General features: G+C 35.4%; 1 protein-coding gene across 3 annotated transcripts in view; it reads right to left on the bottom strand.

The window, feature by feature from the left end:
* Window positions 1-19,639, bottom strand: part of nphp4 (nephronophthisis 4) — a 159,874-nt gene that overhangs the window by 18,063 nt on the left and 122,172 nt on the right. For all 3 annotated transcript variants that reach the window (XM_059503769.1, XM_059503770.1, XM_059503771.1), the window contains 5 exons: window positions 17,490-17,681; window positions 12,207-12,397; window positions 8,726-8,886; window positions 6,918-7,098; window positions 1,254-1,385 (listed from right to left, as the gene is read on the bottom strand). In XM_059503769.1, coding sequence (XP_059359752.1) covers window positions 1,254-1,385; window positions 6,918-7,098; window positions 8,726-8,886; window positions 12,207-12,397; window positions 17,490-17,681 — 857 coding nt within the window. The remainder of the gene's footprint in view (window positions 1-1,253; window positions 1,386-6,917; window positions 7,099-8,725; window positions 8,887-12,206; window positions 12,398-17,489; window positions 17,682-19,639) is intronic.

The raw sequence follows: 19,639 nt of genomic DNA, 5'->3' as shown, positions 1-19,639 counted from the left end.
CATTTATAATTTTTGTATAACTATGTATTATATTTATATGGCCTGTGAGGTCATCAACAAAAAACTAGTCTAATTATTAATCCATACTAACGATGCATGATTATACAGTTTATCCAGTCAGAAAAGATACATTTTGGGGTCACGACCCACCAGTGTAGAACCACTGCTCTACCTACCTAATTGAACACAAATGCTTCTAGCTATGCAAGTTTGATTTCACACATCGCCGCATTTTTAAAATGTGTCAAAATGCAATTCATAATGTAATGCAAATACATATTGCATTCTCAGCATTGCTGCAAGGGATGCTATAACGGGCATCTTATAATGTCAAATATATTCTTATATTTTTTTTAACTACTGTCATTGCAGAGAAAGAGTTTAGAAAAATCTTGTGGAGCAGGATAGTTAAAATTAGTAAAAACATTCAGCATAAATGGCAGGATATTTATAGGACTATATTTCAATTTCCAATTTTAAGCTTTTATTGTCATTGCATCGGAATGCAATGAGATTTCAGAGACTACACACAGAGGTGCTACAATATGATAACCAAATAGATGCAGATAAGACAATAAAGTGCAGTTCTAAGTACAGAAATTATTGCTCAGACCACAAGGATTTCACATAAATAAATAGTGCAAATCATCCCTTACTTCAGGGACTGAATAGCTCTTGGATAAAAACTATTTGAAAATCTGGCCGTTTGTGTTTTGATTGACCTATATCGCCTTCCCGAAGGTAGCAGGTAAAACAGATGATGTAAGAGGAGTCCTTAACAATGTTTTTTGCTCTGAATAGGTACCGAGGTATCAGGTAGCCTTCTGCTACAGTACTGCAGGATCGCTTATTAAATATGTAAAACAGCATCACCCATATGCAATTCATTGGCCATTCTCATGAGGTTTAAAAGATTAAATGTCTAGATTTATGTCTTACACAACAAGGTAATGAAAAGACTAATATTGTCTTCTTGGAAGACATTAGCATTCTACGTTTCCATACAGTATATCATACTACTGTGATACACTCTGTCATTAGAATGAAGCGATAATAAGAGAGTGAGAAGGAAGATAAATAAAAACAGCCACTACAACTAGATAAGGGAATTCTCCGCCAAATCCTCTTCTGGAATTATCAGCAAATCCCACATGATGTACTTTTATAAATTCTCCAGAGCTGTAGAACTGCAGAGCTCCTAGGTTCTGTGGATATGAAGTCAAGCTTTGCTTTAGAGGGATGATGTGATATACCGTTAAGCTGGAGGACCGTTAAAGCAGGGACACCTCCTCCTGCAAAACCCTGAGGGGCATCGCTGGGCTGGACCACATGGGAGAGTGATGGAGGAAGATCCAAAGAACTCTGGGAATTTTTTACACTGCCACCTGTTGAAAAAAGAGTAAAAGAAAGCTCAGTCCAAATCAGTCCAGTTTGGTTAAATTAAGCTTAGAAATGTATGTCAATTTAAACAGAGCTTTCCAGAAGATAGCTTTGTTACTACCATTTTCTTTGTTCCTAACTATCTGGCTGATTACACGATCAAGATTACAGATTCTTCAGAAATAAATATTTTTACCAGTCACACTTTATTCTCTAATTCTTAATATTAATCGGTCCAATCTCGGTCCAATTCTTAATATTAATAAACCTTTAACTATGACTTTTACCTCAATAAACTACTAATTTGTAGTTAATAGTTAGTAAGGTAGTTGGTAAGTTTAGGCATCAGGTAGGGTTAGGGATGTAGAATATGGTCATGCAGAATAGGTGCTTTTTAAGTACTAATAAACAGCCATTATGTTAACATTAGGCATGCTAAAAAGCAACTAGTTAATAGTGAGAAATGTTCCCTATACTAAAGTGTTAATTTTTAAAAACAACAACTTTTACAATGTGATATAACAAATGATCAGCTAAATGTTTACATTTTATTTGATTAAAATTATACAAATTAAATACATAGTAAATATGCATGTTATTTTCATTGCTTGTGTAAATCTACAGTAAATATACCTGTTCTCAGACAATAACACCAAAACTTTTATATAGAATTAAAATTACTATACTTAAATATACCTACTAAATATAGCTAATATAGTTGTTACACCTAATAATAATACTAATATATATATATATATATATATATATATATATATATGATAAAAAAGTATTGTCACACACACACACACACGTATATATATATATATATATATGATAATACTTTACAAATCATATAATGGTACTTAGTGTCATTATATATATATATATATATATATATATATATATATATATATATATATATATACACACACACACATTATTTAAGGTACAGTAACTGAGCTCATAATTTGTCTTACAACCACATTGCCAACTGAAAATATATAAAACATATGAATATTACTTTTATACATTTTCATGTGTGTTAGCAATCAGACACAAAATATTGTATTGTGTGTATGTATAAATACCCAAGATATACAACAGATACATAGACTCTTTTGTTTTGTGCATTGGCTTTATAAGTCTGATCACTGCTAGTATGAGAAATATAGGTGAAGCAAAAGTATCCCTCAAAGACAGACTTAAGAATGACAGCCGAAGAGTTAGATTTACCATTAGAGATATGTCTGTTACCACAGAGACTGTCTCTGCTGTTATTCGGTTGAACTGATGATGACCATCACAATGCCACAAAGAAAGATGCATTGATTGGTGCCTTGCAATGACAAACATTCTGTGGTCAAAAAGGACAGGCAGGAATCTTAAACAGGGAGAAATGGAAGAAGAGGTGGATATGTAAAAAAGAAAATTACAAAAACAATACTTAAGCAAAAAAAAAACCACTGAAATGTTGGTGTAGCTGAATTCTCCTTTGCTAATAACCCTTATCTTACTGGTTCTCTATCTCTCAACTGTGATTGCTGTGCATTGGAAGGCAGTAAATAATCTAAACTGCAGTGTAAGTGCTTTGCTTCCATTGGTTTCACAACAAACATCAACCGCCCTAAACATTCAATGGCTTTACCTGTGATTACAGACAGGTAAGAGCTGTAATTACAAGTCTGAGACAGAGGTCAGGCACAAAAGTGATTGAAGGTGGGAGTGTGTGTTTCAGGGCACTGCCAATGATTGATTGAAACTCCAATGAAAATAGTGATAGAGGGGTACACAAGTCAGGCGTCTAGAACTTAAACACACACTTATTTTGTCAATTGGAAAAACAAAGACAAATGTTTCCAGTATTTAAATGAAGAGCATTTAATTTAAAGATCATTATTATGTTTTGAAATGGTGAATGAGAACAATGCATTTGATCTCAGACTGGTGATTATTTGTCATGAAAAAGGCATATACGTGATTTAACATTGTGTACATAATTAAGAGCGATAACTGTGTATATATACCAATAACAATCAATATATATAAGAAACCTATACACATATATATTGGTTGATTTATAACAGCATTTAATGGCAATAAAAGATAGAAAGATTTATATATATATTACTATATATATACTCACTGCTGCTACTACTGTATATTAGATGATGAGGCTGTTTATTATTTTTAAGTTGAATGGGATGCCAGCAGCACTTGAACTGTTATTTAACTTAGAAAAAAAACATATACATGCATAATGAAGGTACTCCAGGCAGCACAATGAGATATTTAGCTTTAATAACAGAATATTCAAGTAAGGTCAACGCTAAATCAGAGATATTGAACCCAGCACAGGATTAGATTTCTCAGTGGAGGCTCAAGAAATGTGCTCCAAAGTTTTACATTAATACTAACCTTTATGACTTTTACACAATTTAAATATTCGCTAATTAATTAAACATAAATACACCATGCAAAGAAGCTACACCTTATGACCTGTGTACCCTCTCACACACTGCACATACATAATATTGCCAGAGATTTAACAGTGACAAACACATGTGAAACTTTGGATTTACCATGGACTTCTGCATAGATTAGTCAATTGATGTGATCGATACACAATAACGAGCAAACAGTCTACTCAAATAATGATACATTTTAATGCCTGTACTGAACACTTAGTGTAAACTTTCAAAGTGCAAGGAGGAAAAGGGTGAATCCCTAGACTAATGACTTCTCTAAAAGCTAATTGGAGTCAGAAGTCAGTTAACCTGGAACCCAAACAACAAGACGAGATAGAACTCAGCTCGTATAAAAAAATAAAATAAAAAACACTCTCACAAAGTTTGCCACTGAAGCATTGCCAGGTATGAACCATGTCCCTAGGCAAATGATATCTCAGAATGCCTAATATTAAGCATAAAGTTGGAAAGGGTTATAAAATATATCTCTAAAAGCTGTAAAGTTCATCAGTCCACGGTAAGAGAAACTATCTACAAATGGTAAAGTTTCAGCAACATTGCTACTCTCCATAAGAGTGGGTGTCATACAAAGAAGAGTGCAAAAGGACATTTCAAGAAACCAAGAGTGTCAGTTAAAGACTTTTATCGCATCTTTTGAATATGCATGCATCCCTGTTGACATGTCTGATATATAAAAATGAGTCGAAATAAAAAGGATTCATTGTTTGTATGTTATTTGTTTAAGCAGACTATACGTATAATTTTGTTTAATTTGAGATCAGAAGAAGGTTTATGATCAGATATACATAGCAATTTCACACAAATCCCTCACATTCAGTTTCACATTCAAAATACGGCATTAAATCACATCAGCAATAGCTGAACAAATGAGGGGTTTGCTGGATTGTTCTGAGAGAAAACAGCATAAATATTAAAGAAAGACGATTTCAAAGAACGCACATCTTAAGATTTATAGTCTAATCCTTTATAAGAGCTAAAGTTTGTTCTTAAACTAACAGAGTAGATTTCTCGAGTTCATAGCTCTCAACTTTTCAAAGACTTCCACAAAACCTCTCATGCCTATCCATACACAACCCAAAACAATCTTGTACAATATTGTGAACCAAAGTGAGCCCTCAAGCCTTACAAACCCACAGAAGACTCTAGAACATGTAAAACTTCAGCAAGTTTAATCCTGAAGACATCGGAAATATCATTCAGTTCTTTCTCAGTGTCCCCGATAACTTTACACCTGCCGGTTGGCTGTTTCATTATCTTTAGATGCCTCCATTAGACCCCTATTTACCCAGCAGAATGCCTTTCTATAGCTTTGGAAATCATTCAAATATGGAGCTCTTTTATCTGTAGTGGAGCACATGATAGGATTTCCATTAGGAAGCACTTTCTCTTATCTTCTAAATGTAGCTTTGTTTTAAAGGAGATAGACAGAAGTCTACACTGGCCCCTGTTGCAAATATATACCATTGTTTTTTGTATTTTTAGCATGAAAGCAGAGATAGAGGACTCGCTTGGAAATAATTGTCGAGGAAATGCGATTTTCTTTCCCTCTCTCCCATTCCCCATCTCTCTTTTTCTCTTCTTCGCCACGCTTATCAAACGTTTGCAGATGAGCAGCGTGGAGGCCAGAGGCAGGCGAATTATAAAATCCTAATCTTTCCTCCCCTCCAACTGGCCCTGCGTCTCTCTCTCTGTTCAGTATAAAGGCATAAAGAATCCGGAGGTGATAGAGCCTGTTGCTACTGTGAGAAGCTTTTGACAGATGCACCGAAACACTCGGAATTCAGAGATGATATTTAACCTGTTCCATTAGTGGCAAATTAAGTTATCCATTTCTTTTATGTGGATTTGCTGTTTGTTTAATTATTCACTTGTCTCTTCGTATCAAGCTGAAGTTAATTAAAGAGGATTTCATTAAGAGCTTTTCCCATCATGTTTTCGCATACCAAAAGATGCCAATCATCCCGAGTCCAATTACACGGGAGCTTCATTAATTCCCAATGACGTGACACATCCTATCGGAGCAGAAAATGTCGAAACAGAGCAGGGTCGAGAACTAAGACATCAATCCTGTGTGCATTACCCAGAGTGCCGCCCCACGTTATCAAAACTTGACTGAATGTATTCAATGGACCAATCAATCCATTTGCATGTACATAATAAAAGCCCCAATCCCCCACTCTTCTGACTGATAATTGTCTTTGCTTTGACCAAGTCAATCCTCTGAGGCGCTTTTGAAGGATAAACATCTCAGTAAGCCTTAGAGAACGACTAAACCTCGATCTCTTGTTAACGGCGACCACTCATTAGGAAACAAATAAATGGACAACGCATTAATCTCAGACTGAGATATGGTGTTGAGCAGCTTTTGAGCGGGTTGTGGATGAGTTAATTGATTCCGACCGCTGAGAGTGAGAGACAGAGGAAAGCCGATGGGTATCTGACTGTTTGGCTAATTTCTCAAGAAACACTTGCATTTTCACTGGGCCTCTTAGACGGAGCTTAAGCAGATAAACAAAGACAAACTGTGAATAGCTTTGACTCAGCTTGGATTTCCAGAGTGGAAAACAGCTCAGATGTTTAAGGTCACTAATGACGGATGCTTCTTACGCTATAGTGACGTCTCAGAGATTGGAAAGTTAAAGACCAAATGTATCATATAGGTATGTCTATATATCCATCCATCCAACAGTCTATAGCTTTTAAATGTTTTTTTGTTTTGTTTTTTCCTGAAAGCTTTGTGTCAAGCCTACATTCAACATTTCCTAGGTAAAAATTAATCCTTTTACTTATGCTTTTTATTATTCCAAACCAAAGGTCAAATTTCTAGTTGTAGTTTACTTCCTCACTTCAAATTTAAGAACTGAACTCTAATTTAAATGGTATTTTCAATTCAATGCCGAATGTTGCACATCCCTGACAGATACAGAATTTTCTGATACTGCCACAAAACTATGTTTAATCTTTTCTGAGAAATAATGTTACAAACCGCTTTACTAAGTATTTTACCTTAAAAATTGAATTTTTAATTCATGGTGCTTAATCAATCCTTACCAACGTTGCCAAGCCGCAGATGCAGAATTCCTTTTACGGTAGTGTAGACATTGATGGCTGGAGTGGTGCTATGCTTGTTGTCATGCCTGCTGGCAAAGCTGGCATCCTGCAGGTACTCAGTAGTGATCACTTCCAGCTCATGGTTCACCTGGACGGCTGCACGGCCTTGACGGAGCATATGCTGCAAAAGCAAACGTCACATACTATTAAAGGGTTAGTTTACACAAAAATGAAAATTTGTCTTTGTTTTACTCACCCTCAAGACATCCAAGGTGTATTTGATTTTCTTTGTTCAGATGAATCCAATCAGAGTTTTATTAAAAAAGGTCCTGGCTCTTTCAACCTTTATAACCTTTAAAATGGCATGGTGTTTTTGTTTCACAGTCCAAAAGTAGTCAAATAAAGCACACACATCCATATAAAAATGTGGATCACACATCTCTTTGGGGTGAATAAAGGCCTCCTGTAGCGAATCGATGTTTTGTAAAAAAACAAAAGATGGTCATGAATTAGAAGCACAAAACAAGGATTTTTAAAGAAAGATTACAGAGAATTTCAGTATAATCCAAGAGGAGACCGTTTTACCTTTGCTAAATTAAGGAAAATTAGCTTCCTTTGCTCCTGTAAACAAAAATTAGTTTTCGCGAGACTCACACACGTATGCACTGCGATATCTATTTTTTTTTTACAAAAAAGCATCGATTCACTACAGGAGACCTTTATTCACCCCTGGAGATGTGTGATGCACATTTTAATATGGATGTGCATGCTTTATTTGACTACTTTTGGACTGTTGAACAAAAACGTACAAAGGTTGAAAGAGCCAGAACAATTTTTTATATAACTCTGATTGGAAACATCTGAAAGAAGAAAGCCATATACACCAAGGGTGTTTTGGGTAAACTAACCCTTTAAAGCTGTCAATTTAAGATCTTAAATTTAGAGTGATCAATTATAAAAAATTGTGCTAAAAATCAAGGCGATTCGTCATGGCCCCTGAATCAATTCTACTGATCTTACCATGTAGAACAAAAAGATAAACAAAAATAATGAGCAACTAAGACATACGTTACAGGCTACTGACAAATGCCACTACATGCGACCTTGTGGTAGTGTTTGAATCCTAAATGGACCCTTTGTTAATTCTGAAAAGGTCAAAATCCATGTTAAAGATGAACGGTCCAATTATGTTGATGTGATTGTATCTATTTCTGGTCTTGTTTTGTTTTAACCTTTATTCAACAGCTGACATCAATGAGAGCTCTAGCCATGAGACCTGCGGCGGCGAGATCTAACAGACACAGGTGTCCTGAAGTATGCCATGCATATTTCATAATTTTGACATGACACTCCCATCTGAGCACACTAAATAATGAATACCACAGAAAGGTTTCGATGTGCAGGGTGACTGTCTGCCTGAGTTAAAAAGCTGTGTGAGTTCTGTTGGGCTATTAATGAGGGCAGTATTTGTACCCATGTCAAAATTCTTTGTAAGGCTTGTGGGGTTATTACTAACATGGCAAGTTGAGGACTTGCAAGGCTGTTGCCAAGGAATGTGAGGTGTGTTGTAATATTGTTTTGTCATTGTTTATGTGAGGTGAGTTGGGTTATTGTAATATTACTGCTGAGTCTATGAGTGTGTTTACATGAATGATCTTATGGAGAACATGTTGACAACATGTAAGGTCATGTAAATTCCTTTATTGGCTTTCTTTCAGCTAATTTAGTTGGCAAATGTCTTTTGAACAAATTACTTTGTTTACATTTTAAATCATGGTTTTCTTGCAAGTAAATTTAGGTAATTTTACCTTCAGCTCCACAGCAGCTGAGCCAATAAGCATTAAGGATTCACTGTCCCAGATATCAATCTGTAGGGAGTGGAGTGCCAGGTATCGCAGGAACCAGCCTCGTTCGCCTGGCTTGAGGAACTGCGGGTCAACTCTGTACTGCAGCTGCAGACCAGGACAACCTAAGTACGAGAAAAACAAAAGGAAATAACAAACATGAATACTGAGAGGAGATAGAAAAAGGTTTGTGATTAAAGGGATGGGTTTAGTGGCCATATGGAATGAGAGTGAAGTAAATCTCCCATCTTTAACGCAAATCTCAGGTGGGTGAGATAACGCAACGTCCAATTCTCTGAAGCAAGCAATCAAGGGCTTTTATGTAAAAACCAAACACTCTGAACTCAGTTTAGCCACCAAGCAAAATGTGTGGGAAAATTTACATAAACATTTCTGTGATGTCGTGTCAGTCATGAATATCAAAATGTTTTCTATGCGTTCCAACATGTTTCCCCGCTTCTAAAGTGATGACAGTAATCAGTGTTGAAAATGCTTGGGTAACACTGCATTTACATTTATGATTTTATGCAAAGCTGGAGAAGGTCCTGGACCAATACTTCATGTACAGGCCTAAGCAGTGATTTAAAGTAGATCTGAGCAGTGATTTAAAGTCAGAAAAACAAGTGTAAAGAAGTGTAAGGCAGCATTATTGATGTGCTCCATGGGATGTATAGCAGAAGCTGTTAGGCCAAAAAAGAAGGAACGTGTAAAAAGAGTAAAGAAGTGCAAGGCAGCATGTTTGATGTATGGTGGAGATGTTGACAGACTTGCAAAAAGGGAAGTGCAGTAGTCAATGTCCTTAGTCTGGATGAGGAATAGCGGCCAAGGAAAAGCATTTTTTTCTACTGAACAGACCCTTCAGCCACCTTGGCAGAAAAATAAGTTTGGAGGTTATTTTGAGAGTATATATATTTTGAAATCACTGTAGTATGCCGATTTGGTACAGCTGCTTAATGAATTGTTGAAGAACAGCAAGTATTTGAAATCTTTTGTAATATAAATGTCTTTTTTTTTTATGCCACAGTGTGTACACATACAATCTTAGTTGTGAATGATCTAAGTGTAAAAAGAAATTGGTAAAGGTCCAGGCATCAATCCCTGTGGAACCAGTTTCCAGTTGACTTGGTACCTGCTGTCATCCAGGTAGTATATAAACTAGAAAAGCACTGACCTAGAAATGAGCATTTCTACCACCTTAGAGATCAATAGTTTGTTGTTTGTAGCATCAAATGCTGCCAAAAGATCCAGAACAAACAGTATGGAGTTAAGCAAAGACACTCTGATGATGTGAGGTTATGGAAACAACAGTGACTGGATTTGAAGCCTGATTGATGGGGCCAAGCGGGTTGAGCACAGTCAAAATTGAATATAAATCAATGCATTTTCATTCGTAACAAAACAGGCAAATGCAACACTAATGCTTAATGAAGTCAAAATGTTAAACTGACTGTTGCTTTTACATTGTACTACTTCAGGCATAGAGCCAAAAATATTATTTCTTCATTGGAAGGAAGTGCAATGCTCAGCCAATAATCTGGGATGAGAAGATGTTATGCAACAACCAGTAATTGCACAATAACAGCATCATATCCCACAGGATACAGATGTTCCCTCCACAGACATCAAAAGGCCTTCTGCACAACATCACCATTCAGCCTTTAATCTTTATGGCACTGTATGGCTCATTGCCTTGTATAGTCAGGCCAGAGGTGGGTTTAAGGGCTGAGCTCAGTTCACTGAGGCATAATGCTTTAACGCCTTATAGCAGGGGTCTTCAATAGAGGGTCTGTAACCCCTATGGTGCCAGAAAATTATCATTTGATTTCAAACTCTTTTTTTGTGAAGGAAAAAAAAATTGAATTAAACGTAGTTACAAAAGTTCAATCATAAAGAAGCTAGTGTAAATGTTTCATTGTTTTTCCCACATGCAGTATACACTGTACATAACTGCTAATTGTTTTTTATTTGCAATGTAAGCACATTACTTTATATAAATACATTAATGTGGTTCCATATGTATCAGGGTTGCACCATTTAGAATTAAACTGAATACTGTACCTTTTAAAATTGTATTCAATTAATGAATTTAATTTTATCATTTGAATTGAGTATGCAATAGTATACAGAACGTAGAATCTATAGTCAGACAGACAGGATAGACACATGGATAGACAGACAGACAGACAGTATAGACAGATCAATATATAGACAAATAAACAAAGAGACATACAGCACAGACAGATACAGACTGACCAACAGACAGACCAATAGATAAACTGACAAATAGACAGACAGATTTGCACAACCCTGGTATACGTGATATTCTTCTGTACTTATTTTCACCAAGTGGTCCTTAACCTGAAAATGGTTGAAATCTCCTGTCTTATAGGGCTGACTGTGAGGACAGGGCTTGCATGCTGATGCTAAATGTATTTTTTATGTATGATACTACATCTCTTCTGAAATAAAAAGGCTGAAAGCGGCTGTTAGAGCTGATCCTCTTTTACCCTTGCATCTCTCCGTCATGCTCTCATGCTCTATCAATCTCCCATTATCGGTCTCATTTCTTCTGTTCTCCACCACTGTATCTATCTTACACTTTGATACCTTTGTTCAATCTCTATCATCTATGCCTTCATTCTTCTAAGCTGGTCGCTGTAGGCAAATAAGAAGCTGCCTACTCATCATGAGAGAGACACATTCTCATGTCATGTATGTTGCACCTCATCAGATGTTTTATCTAGCCAATCAGTAAAAGCCTTTTCAATGCAACAACTGGTGAAATCGCTGCCCAGCTTTGGTTTTCTCTCAAAGTGGGAGCCTTTTCAGTCAAAGTATTGCTTGCAACACATAAAAATCAAGGCAATGAGCTTCAGAGAGCAAAAAGCCCCACTCTGGCGGTAGGAAAAGTGTACCTAAAGTGCTCTTAGCTCAACATTTTAAGGTGCTTTGAAATATCGGCCTCTGCCAATCTGTGAGAAACTATTGATAAAAATAACTCACATCAGGGGCAGGTAATAAGTATTTTTGGCAGCCGTATGAACCAACTGAGCCAAAACTGTTTTTTCAGCACTACCAAGTTCATCACAAAGTCAGGTCGCTCCTATACTTCTCCTCAGCAGGCTGCTGTGTATGAAGACTCCTTCTTAAAAGCAATTACTGGACTTCAGCCAAGAGCCGTAAAACTCTAATGGGTAATTTTTTAGAGCTTTATTCACTAAAAATGCTGCATATGTTGCTGTTAAAAATGGCTATAAAGTTTTAAACAGACATTAATCGAATTCATTAGAACGAAAAAAGAGATATTGGTGATTTTGAGGAGAGCTATAAATATGCGTTTGCTTTCAAGAATGCTTCTGAAACAAGATAACTGATTAGTCAAATAAACATGTTTAAGAGTGCTGAAGAGAATCATAAAGCATTTTCACCAGGATGGTAATCATACCAGAGCTGAATGTGCCATCCTTGTTGATAACAGAGAGGACACAGGGGTAATCAGAGCCGGATTTCAGCTTGCTGTTCCTCTCGGGGTCAAGCAGCTTCAGACGCTCGGTGGTGACAGGGGGAAATCGGTAAAGCTGGAAGGTGAAATGGACAGTTCTGGGCCAGTCTGAAATTACACCAGCTTGTGGGACCCTAGGGAGAGATAGAAAACTTATTGGCATTGGGGAATTTGGCATTATTGAAAAGTAATGATGACATACAGTACGTTGAGACACTTCTGGATCAGTGACGGCACTGCATATGATCTGAAAGAGATATTAGGAATCATTTGGTGGCGGTCTCTTATGAAGAATCAATCTGAGTGACTTCACAATGATGAGCAAGTCTCAGTGACTCGATGATAAAGAGCCAGTTTGAGTGACTCCTTCATAAAGAACTAGTATCAGTGATGCAATGATGGAAAGTCAGTTCAAAACGCTCTATGATGAAGAATCTGTCACACTATGACAAACTCCTTTCAACTAGATCAATACAACTCATTTTAAAGTTTTTTTTATATATATACAGTTAAAGGTCATATCACGAGGAGGCAAAATGTCCTTGATCTTTTTCAGATAGTTTATTGAAATATGAAAGCATACTGTAACTTTCAAAGCTAAAAATTACTTCATATTTATTAAAACTCACTGCAAAAAAGGGCCTTTCCATACTTCTGATATTATGAATGTATTCAAACCTTAAAAAAAAAAAAACACATGTGGGAAATAACACTATCATGAATAAAGTTAATGGTGAATAACTGCCCGACTGAACACGCTCACCTAATCAAAAACGATAAAAAAGTAACCTTTTAGCCAGAGCTTGAAATAATTATACTTCAAAGTTTTTTCGAAGTAAGAAAGAGCAGGTAAATCATAAAACAAAACTATTTAATCATGTGGAACTTTAGCATTTCCTGAAAACAAAATCAATAACTTTCTTGCAAATTCATTGCACTGTGGCTCCTTCACAGAACAGAAAAATCAATAAAAATAAAATAAAATAATACAATTATTTGTAATTTGGTGAAGCAGGACTTTGAGAGAAGTTACTTCCTTAAAAACATGATTTTTTAAATCAATTTAATTATCCAGTAATGGTCCACTGCATTTTATGTAAGCAATTATCATCCATCACTGAACCGCTCCACACCTGAAGAAACAACTTCACTCAACACCAGGAGCTCAGGGAGCCATGGGTTCAGTCATTCAAACCTGAAGGTTTAAAAACCAACAAGCTGGCTTTAGAACCCCAGGCTGCCATTACATGGACAAGAGGATAAACAAAAGATATAAATAATTAAATGAAAGGATATAAATGAATTAATCAAACTCCTAGGTGACATTTGAAAGCTGACAGGGCAGTTCGAAGAGTTTGTCTCGATCTTCAGCAGAATGAATTAAAATGGAGGGATAGATTAGGGAGGGATGATTGCTTTCTTTTCACTTTGTGAGGAAGATTAGCAATCAATCACTCAGAGTTAGATAAGGATAGAAACTATTTAGAGTGCGGACAATTGGCAGGCCCACTGAGCGCGATCACATCACAATTCCAGAGTTTAAGTGCTATTCACTCAAAATGTCAGTTCTGACCTCAGAGCCAATCAAATGAGTTGAAGTCCACAATTAAAAGAATATGCCTTACAGTTACGCAAGGATTTCACATCAATATTCACCGGGTAAACAAAGGGATAGAAAACTCAGCATGGTGAGTTGAAAAACTGAAATTTCTGAGATTTCTGAATGCAGAATATACACACATGCACAATAATGGTGTACTTTAAAAGAGAGATTCATTTAGCAGATAAATCACACAGTTTTATTTCCTTCACAAAACATAAATGCATTCAGGTATTTCAGAAGGCCAGCAGGTCACTGTCATGTCCGGTGACTCACTCACGGTGTTTAACCAATCTATTTAAAAATCCATTAGCTTATCAAAGTGTTTGCCCTCCTTCACTTATACATAATTGCAGATAATAAATAAATCTCAAACACAGCATTTTACTTTTTCTTTTTTTTTTTTTGGTGGATGCGGAGGTATTTTAGGTCAGGTACAATCTGTCACCTTCGACCCAGTTCATTTGCTGGCAACCCTGGATGTTGAAATAATATTGGTTAAAATTGGTAGATTTAGTACAGTCGTGTTTTAGTACTTCATGTTTTTAGTACTAGAAATACTTAACATTATTATTATTTACTGTTGAAATCAACATTACATTAACAGAACGTAAATTATCTGCATTAATATCAGGGCTGTTAATCAATATACATTGTACACACAATATACACTGTATAAAATGTAATTAAATGCAATAAACCAGTGACTTTTTTGACAGCAGTATGTTTGCAAGTTCATGGTTCTCTGCTTTTGGTTAGCAGTCACATGACATACAGGTAAACAGATAAAACACTGCATGTTTTAGTAAGTGTTTTGACTAATTGATTAATGAATTTTGTTATAGACTAAATCTCACAATTAAAATTATATTTAAATTAACCGTGCAGCCCTATATATTAATTTAAAATTTGTATGATTTAAATAATTATTAATTATATATATACACACTTGGTATACGTGACACACTTTCTCATTCAAAGAGTTTTCTTTATTTTCATGATAATGAAAATTGTAGATTCACACTGAAGGCATCAAAACTATTAATTAACACATGTGGAATTATATATGGAATTATATACATAACGAAAAAGTGTGAAACAACTGAAAATATTTCATATTCTAGGTTCTTCAAAGTAGCCACCTTTTGCTTTGATTACTGCTTTGCACACTCTTGGCATTCTCTTGATGAGCTTCAAGAGGTAGTCACCTGAAATGGTCTTCCAACAGTCTTGAAGGAGTTCCCCGAGAGATGCTTAGCACTTGTTGGCCCTTTTGCCTTCTGTCTGAGGTCCAGCTCACCCCTAAACCATCTCGATTGGGTTCAGGTCCAGTGACTGTGGAGGCCAGGTCATCTGGCGCAGCACCCCATCACTCTCCTTCTTGGTCAAATAGCCCTTGATGCCTTCAGTGTGACTCTACAATTTTCATAGTCATGAAAATAAAGAAAACTCTTTGAATGAAAAGGTGTGTCCAAACTTCTGGTCTGTACTGTATATAGAAAATTTATTCTTTTATATATGTGTGTGTGTATATATATATATATATATATATATATATTAGGGGTGGCACGGTTCAACTTTTTCACGGTTCGGTTTGTTTCACGGTTTTCGGTACAGTTCGGTATGTGCTAAGTTTATGGAAAAACTATACTTTCTAATAAAAAAAAGAAGAAGAATATTCTATCCAACTACAAGCAACAGCACAAATAAATACAATAGAGTAAAGATACAAACAATAAACAGTCATTTTCAGTTTTTTTTTTTTTTTTGGCAGGTCTAGCATAAGTTTTTAGGTACAGAAAATGAATAAAGTAATCAAACGTAAAACGGCATTGCATATTTGACTATATAAATTAAAGATTATTCTTTATTAAAGTTATAAAAGTGATTTCTTTGTTGTTGCTGTTTCTATTAATATAAAGACTGTCACTTTAAGAGAATACACTGATTCAGTGGCCTGCGTTCAGCTGGCTATGACTGCTGTAGGATACTTACCAAGACGGGCCTTTTTACATAATTTGTGTCTGAATTTGTCCATTTAAAAACAATACTTCAGAGAGATCTTATATTTGCGTGCGTTCTGAGGCGCGGGTTTGCGCGCTTCGGATGAGCGCATTCACAATTCTTCTCACTGCGCACGCGAGCTCGCATCTTTGGCTCTTAAATGTTTAAACTGACAAAGCTTAAATGAGTTTTGTTTAAATACATATTAACGTGTGCTATTCAGGTCTCATCTGTGCGTGACAGTCTTTCATTCCTGAATTAATCAACTGGTTAAATGATTTGGTTCAATCGCAATGATTCACTTATTAACAGTGACTAGCTGACACATTTTAATTTCACATTTAAAGTATCCTTTGATTTTTTTTATTATTATTTTTTAAATTAATTTCTTATCATTTCAAATGAGTATTCAACATGTTATGTCTTGTATATCAAAACATTATTCATGCATTTGTAACTGCAGGTTTAATGCATTCATTTCCTGCATTAAACAGGGTGTAAATACATCTAAATGCCACTTCCAATGAAGTTTCTGCGTTTCCTCTGCATTGAAAAGATTAATTTTGTTGATACTGATTTGCCTGGTAACAGCCCAAATGTCTTATTATTCTAAATAACTGATTCCTTTAATTAAAAACAACTAGTTTGAGATTAATAGGCCTATCCCAGGGCTTTCAAACCCAGTTCCTGGAGGGCCGTAGCCCTGCAGAGTTTAGTTCTAACTGCTCCAGAACACATATCATGTAGTTTTCAAATAAGCCTAAATGATTAGACAGTGGCCCTCCAGGAACTGAGTTTGACACCCTTATATTTATATTTATATTTATATACACAGACATACATACATACAAACATACAGACAGACATTCTTTTTTGGGGAATTACTCAATGCCTGATCTGAAAACAGAGAGGTGCCTGAGTCTGTCACAAGCACACTTGACAAGCGCCGTTTCTTATATAGACAAGTTAGCATCAATACTTGAGTGATATATGAACATTGACTGGAGGCAGAAATAAGCTAGCCAGAGATGCTTGGCCCCGAACCAACACTTGAAGAGCTGCATTACTACTGAAATAAAGGACCTGACATCTCCTGTTTAATAGCTAGTGTTTCAGCACTGCTTGTAAAGGCTGTAGACTAGAACATACTGCTCTATAACAGACCCGCCTGTGAATCCTTTTAAGTAGATTAAGGCATTTTGTAATTAACTATTAAAAATACTCATATATTATATTACTTCTTAATATTATTATACAATTTCAATGCAATTTTTGGCCCTTTCCCAATGCTTTAAATATATTTTTTTCCTGGAATACACAAATAACCAACTGAAATAAATGATTTAATTTAGCAGAGTACTTAAATAAACAACATTATTCCAGATGGATGATATTAGAAAAAAATTCAATAACATTCACATTAAATTCCAATGTCTGTCCTTGTCCAGACATGTCTACAATTTAAATAGATGGCGTGCAAGGAAGTAAACTGTGCCCATATGTCGCTATGAAAAAAAAAGCTATTACTGTGGACATACAGAAAAGAACACAATAAAACAAAAACATAAGACTGAAACCATAAAATGCAACCAATGTTGCTATGGCCTGACATTCAGAAATACCTGGTAAAAGCAAGGAACTGAAGGATGAGAGTGTTGGCCTGTAGAGGATCTGCTTCTTCTCTCTGGGGGTTAAAGTTCACAGGCTCAGAAGCATCCAGAACCTCAGCAACCTGGTTCTGATTGTCCAGGATCTGTGGAAAACCAGAGGAGAAAAGCTGGGCCAAAGATCTGCGGGAGGTCGATCTGGAGGAGCTGAGAAAGACAAATCACATTTGCACAGTGAAAAAAAAAAAAGGAAATCCGGCTGTCATACAATTTTCTGACATATCTAATGACATGTTACCATTACACAATGCAGTAATGTAGCTTTTTCCAATTACCTAGGCATTTTCTTACTGAACATCCGCCATACTGAGCCTTATTCAGTTCTGCGTGCTTCACAGATCTTTAGTTAAAATACTATACCAGAAGCACATGATCTGCCAAGTGCTGTCGAGACAACACAGGACATCAGTAAACAGATATGGAAGCCAACTGTGCATTATCAGGTACATTCCATGTATTTCACATGTAAATACCCTGTTTAGCCACAGCACGAACTGTGTCAAATGTTAGAGCTCCAATGAAATCCTCGTGTGATCTGGTAATATGTACTGCTGTGATATCTCACACATGAGATATCGTTCATGGTTTTATGAGGCTTACATCAAAGCACCACTTTCTTAAGAAAAAAGACTTCTTTCCTGGAAGAATTGCATTGTTGTAGATAAAACGATATTGTCGCACTTGAAATATGTTCTGTTAGACATAGAAAGAATACCAGACCAAGAGTAAGCAAAACAGAGCAAATACATTTAGTAAATGTGGGCAATGTAACAGCTGTTGTGCAGAATTGTATGGCATAAGATATAAAATAGTGGATGTTTTCATATATATTTGGTGTAGTTTATTTAATAATGCAGAACTACAATCTTCCTGATGTCAGAACAGATTCTGAGAACATAATATAGCCACAGATTTTCATTGCTAGACTAGAAATCAGTGGTATGTCAATATGGGAAATGTGAATATGGAAAGTCAATATGACGTCAAACTTGACTGTTTGAACTACATAAACTTTCACATATGTAAAACATTTCATACTCCCTGTACAATCCCTATATAAGCAATGTGACTCCTCAATAAAATATTTGAACTTGAACTGAAGCTATACAAAGCCCTTTTCCAGCAATAAGAAAAGCAAAAATATATGTGAGGATAATGACAGCAGGACTTTAATGTGTTCTTCCAGTGACTCACAACTAATTAGGAGACACAGTAATTAGGCCTGCACTTTAATCACCACAGACAAAGAGGAATATAATATTACCTATGGATCATGGTAATTTTCTGCTGAATTACACATTAATAAGCCTTGCTTATTACTTTCACACTCGCCTGCCCAATAATTTTTTAACGAAGATCTACACAGAAAAAAAAGATTAAGACTGAAAGAGAGAAATGAGAGAGACATAAACAAAGCTAAAGGCAGAAAAAAAAACAATGTTCTGGTAATCATTTCTTTAACTTAATTTGTTTGCATTACTAATGTATAATCTATAAATTAATTAAGAATATTGAATAAATTACATGATATGCTGATTAATACAAATCACAGTTAATTAGCACTATCAATATTTCATGAGAAAAGCCCTTAAATGAAGATAATTCAAAACATTATTATGGCACTAAATTACGGAATAAACTGATAACAGGGGACTTTATGTATGTAAAAAAAAAAAATAAAAAAATATATATATATATATATATATATATATATATATATATATATATATATATATATGCATTTAGCAGACGCTTTTATCCAAAGCGACTTACAGTGCATTCAGGCTATCAATTTTTACCTATCATGTGTTCCGGGGAATCGAACCCCCAACCTTGCTTGACAATGCAATGCTCTACCACTTGAGCTACAGAAACACATGTATGTATGTAATTTTTAAATATGTATTTAGTTTTTCAATTTTAATTTATTTACTTATTTAATTCATTAATTAATAATTTATTATTGAACATTATCCTATAACTGGCCCATATGTGGGCTGTTTGGGGAGGTTATAGGATAATGCTCAATATTATAATTGAGTTTGGTGGGCATGTTTAAATTAATTAATTATATATATATATATATATATATATATATATATATA

This window comes from Carassius carassius, chromosome 21 (genome assembly GCF_963082965.1).
Source record: "Carassius carassius chromosome 21, fCarCar2.1, whole genome shotgun sequence".
NCBI classification, from domain to species: domain Eukaryota; kingdom Metazoa; phylum Chordata; class Actinopteri; order Cypriniformes; family Cyprinidae; genus Carassius; species Carassius carassius.
The sequence above is the reverse complement of the archived record's forward strand: the minus strand, read 5'-3'. Positions and strand labels throughout refer to the sequence as shown.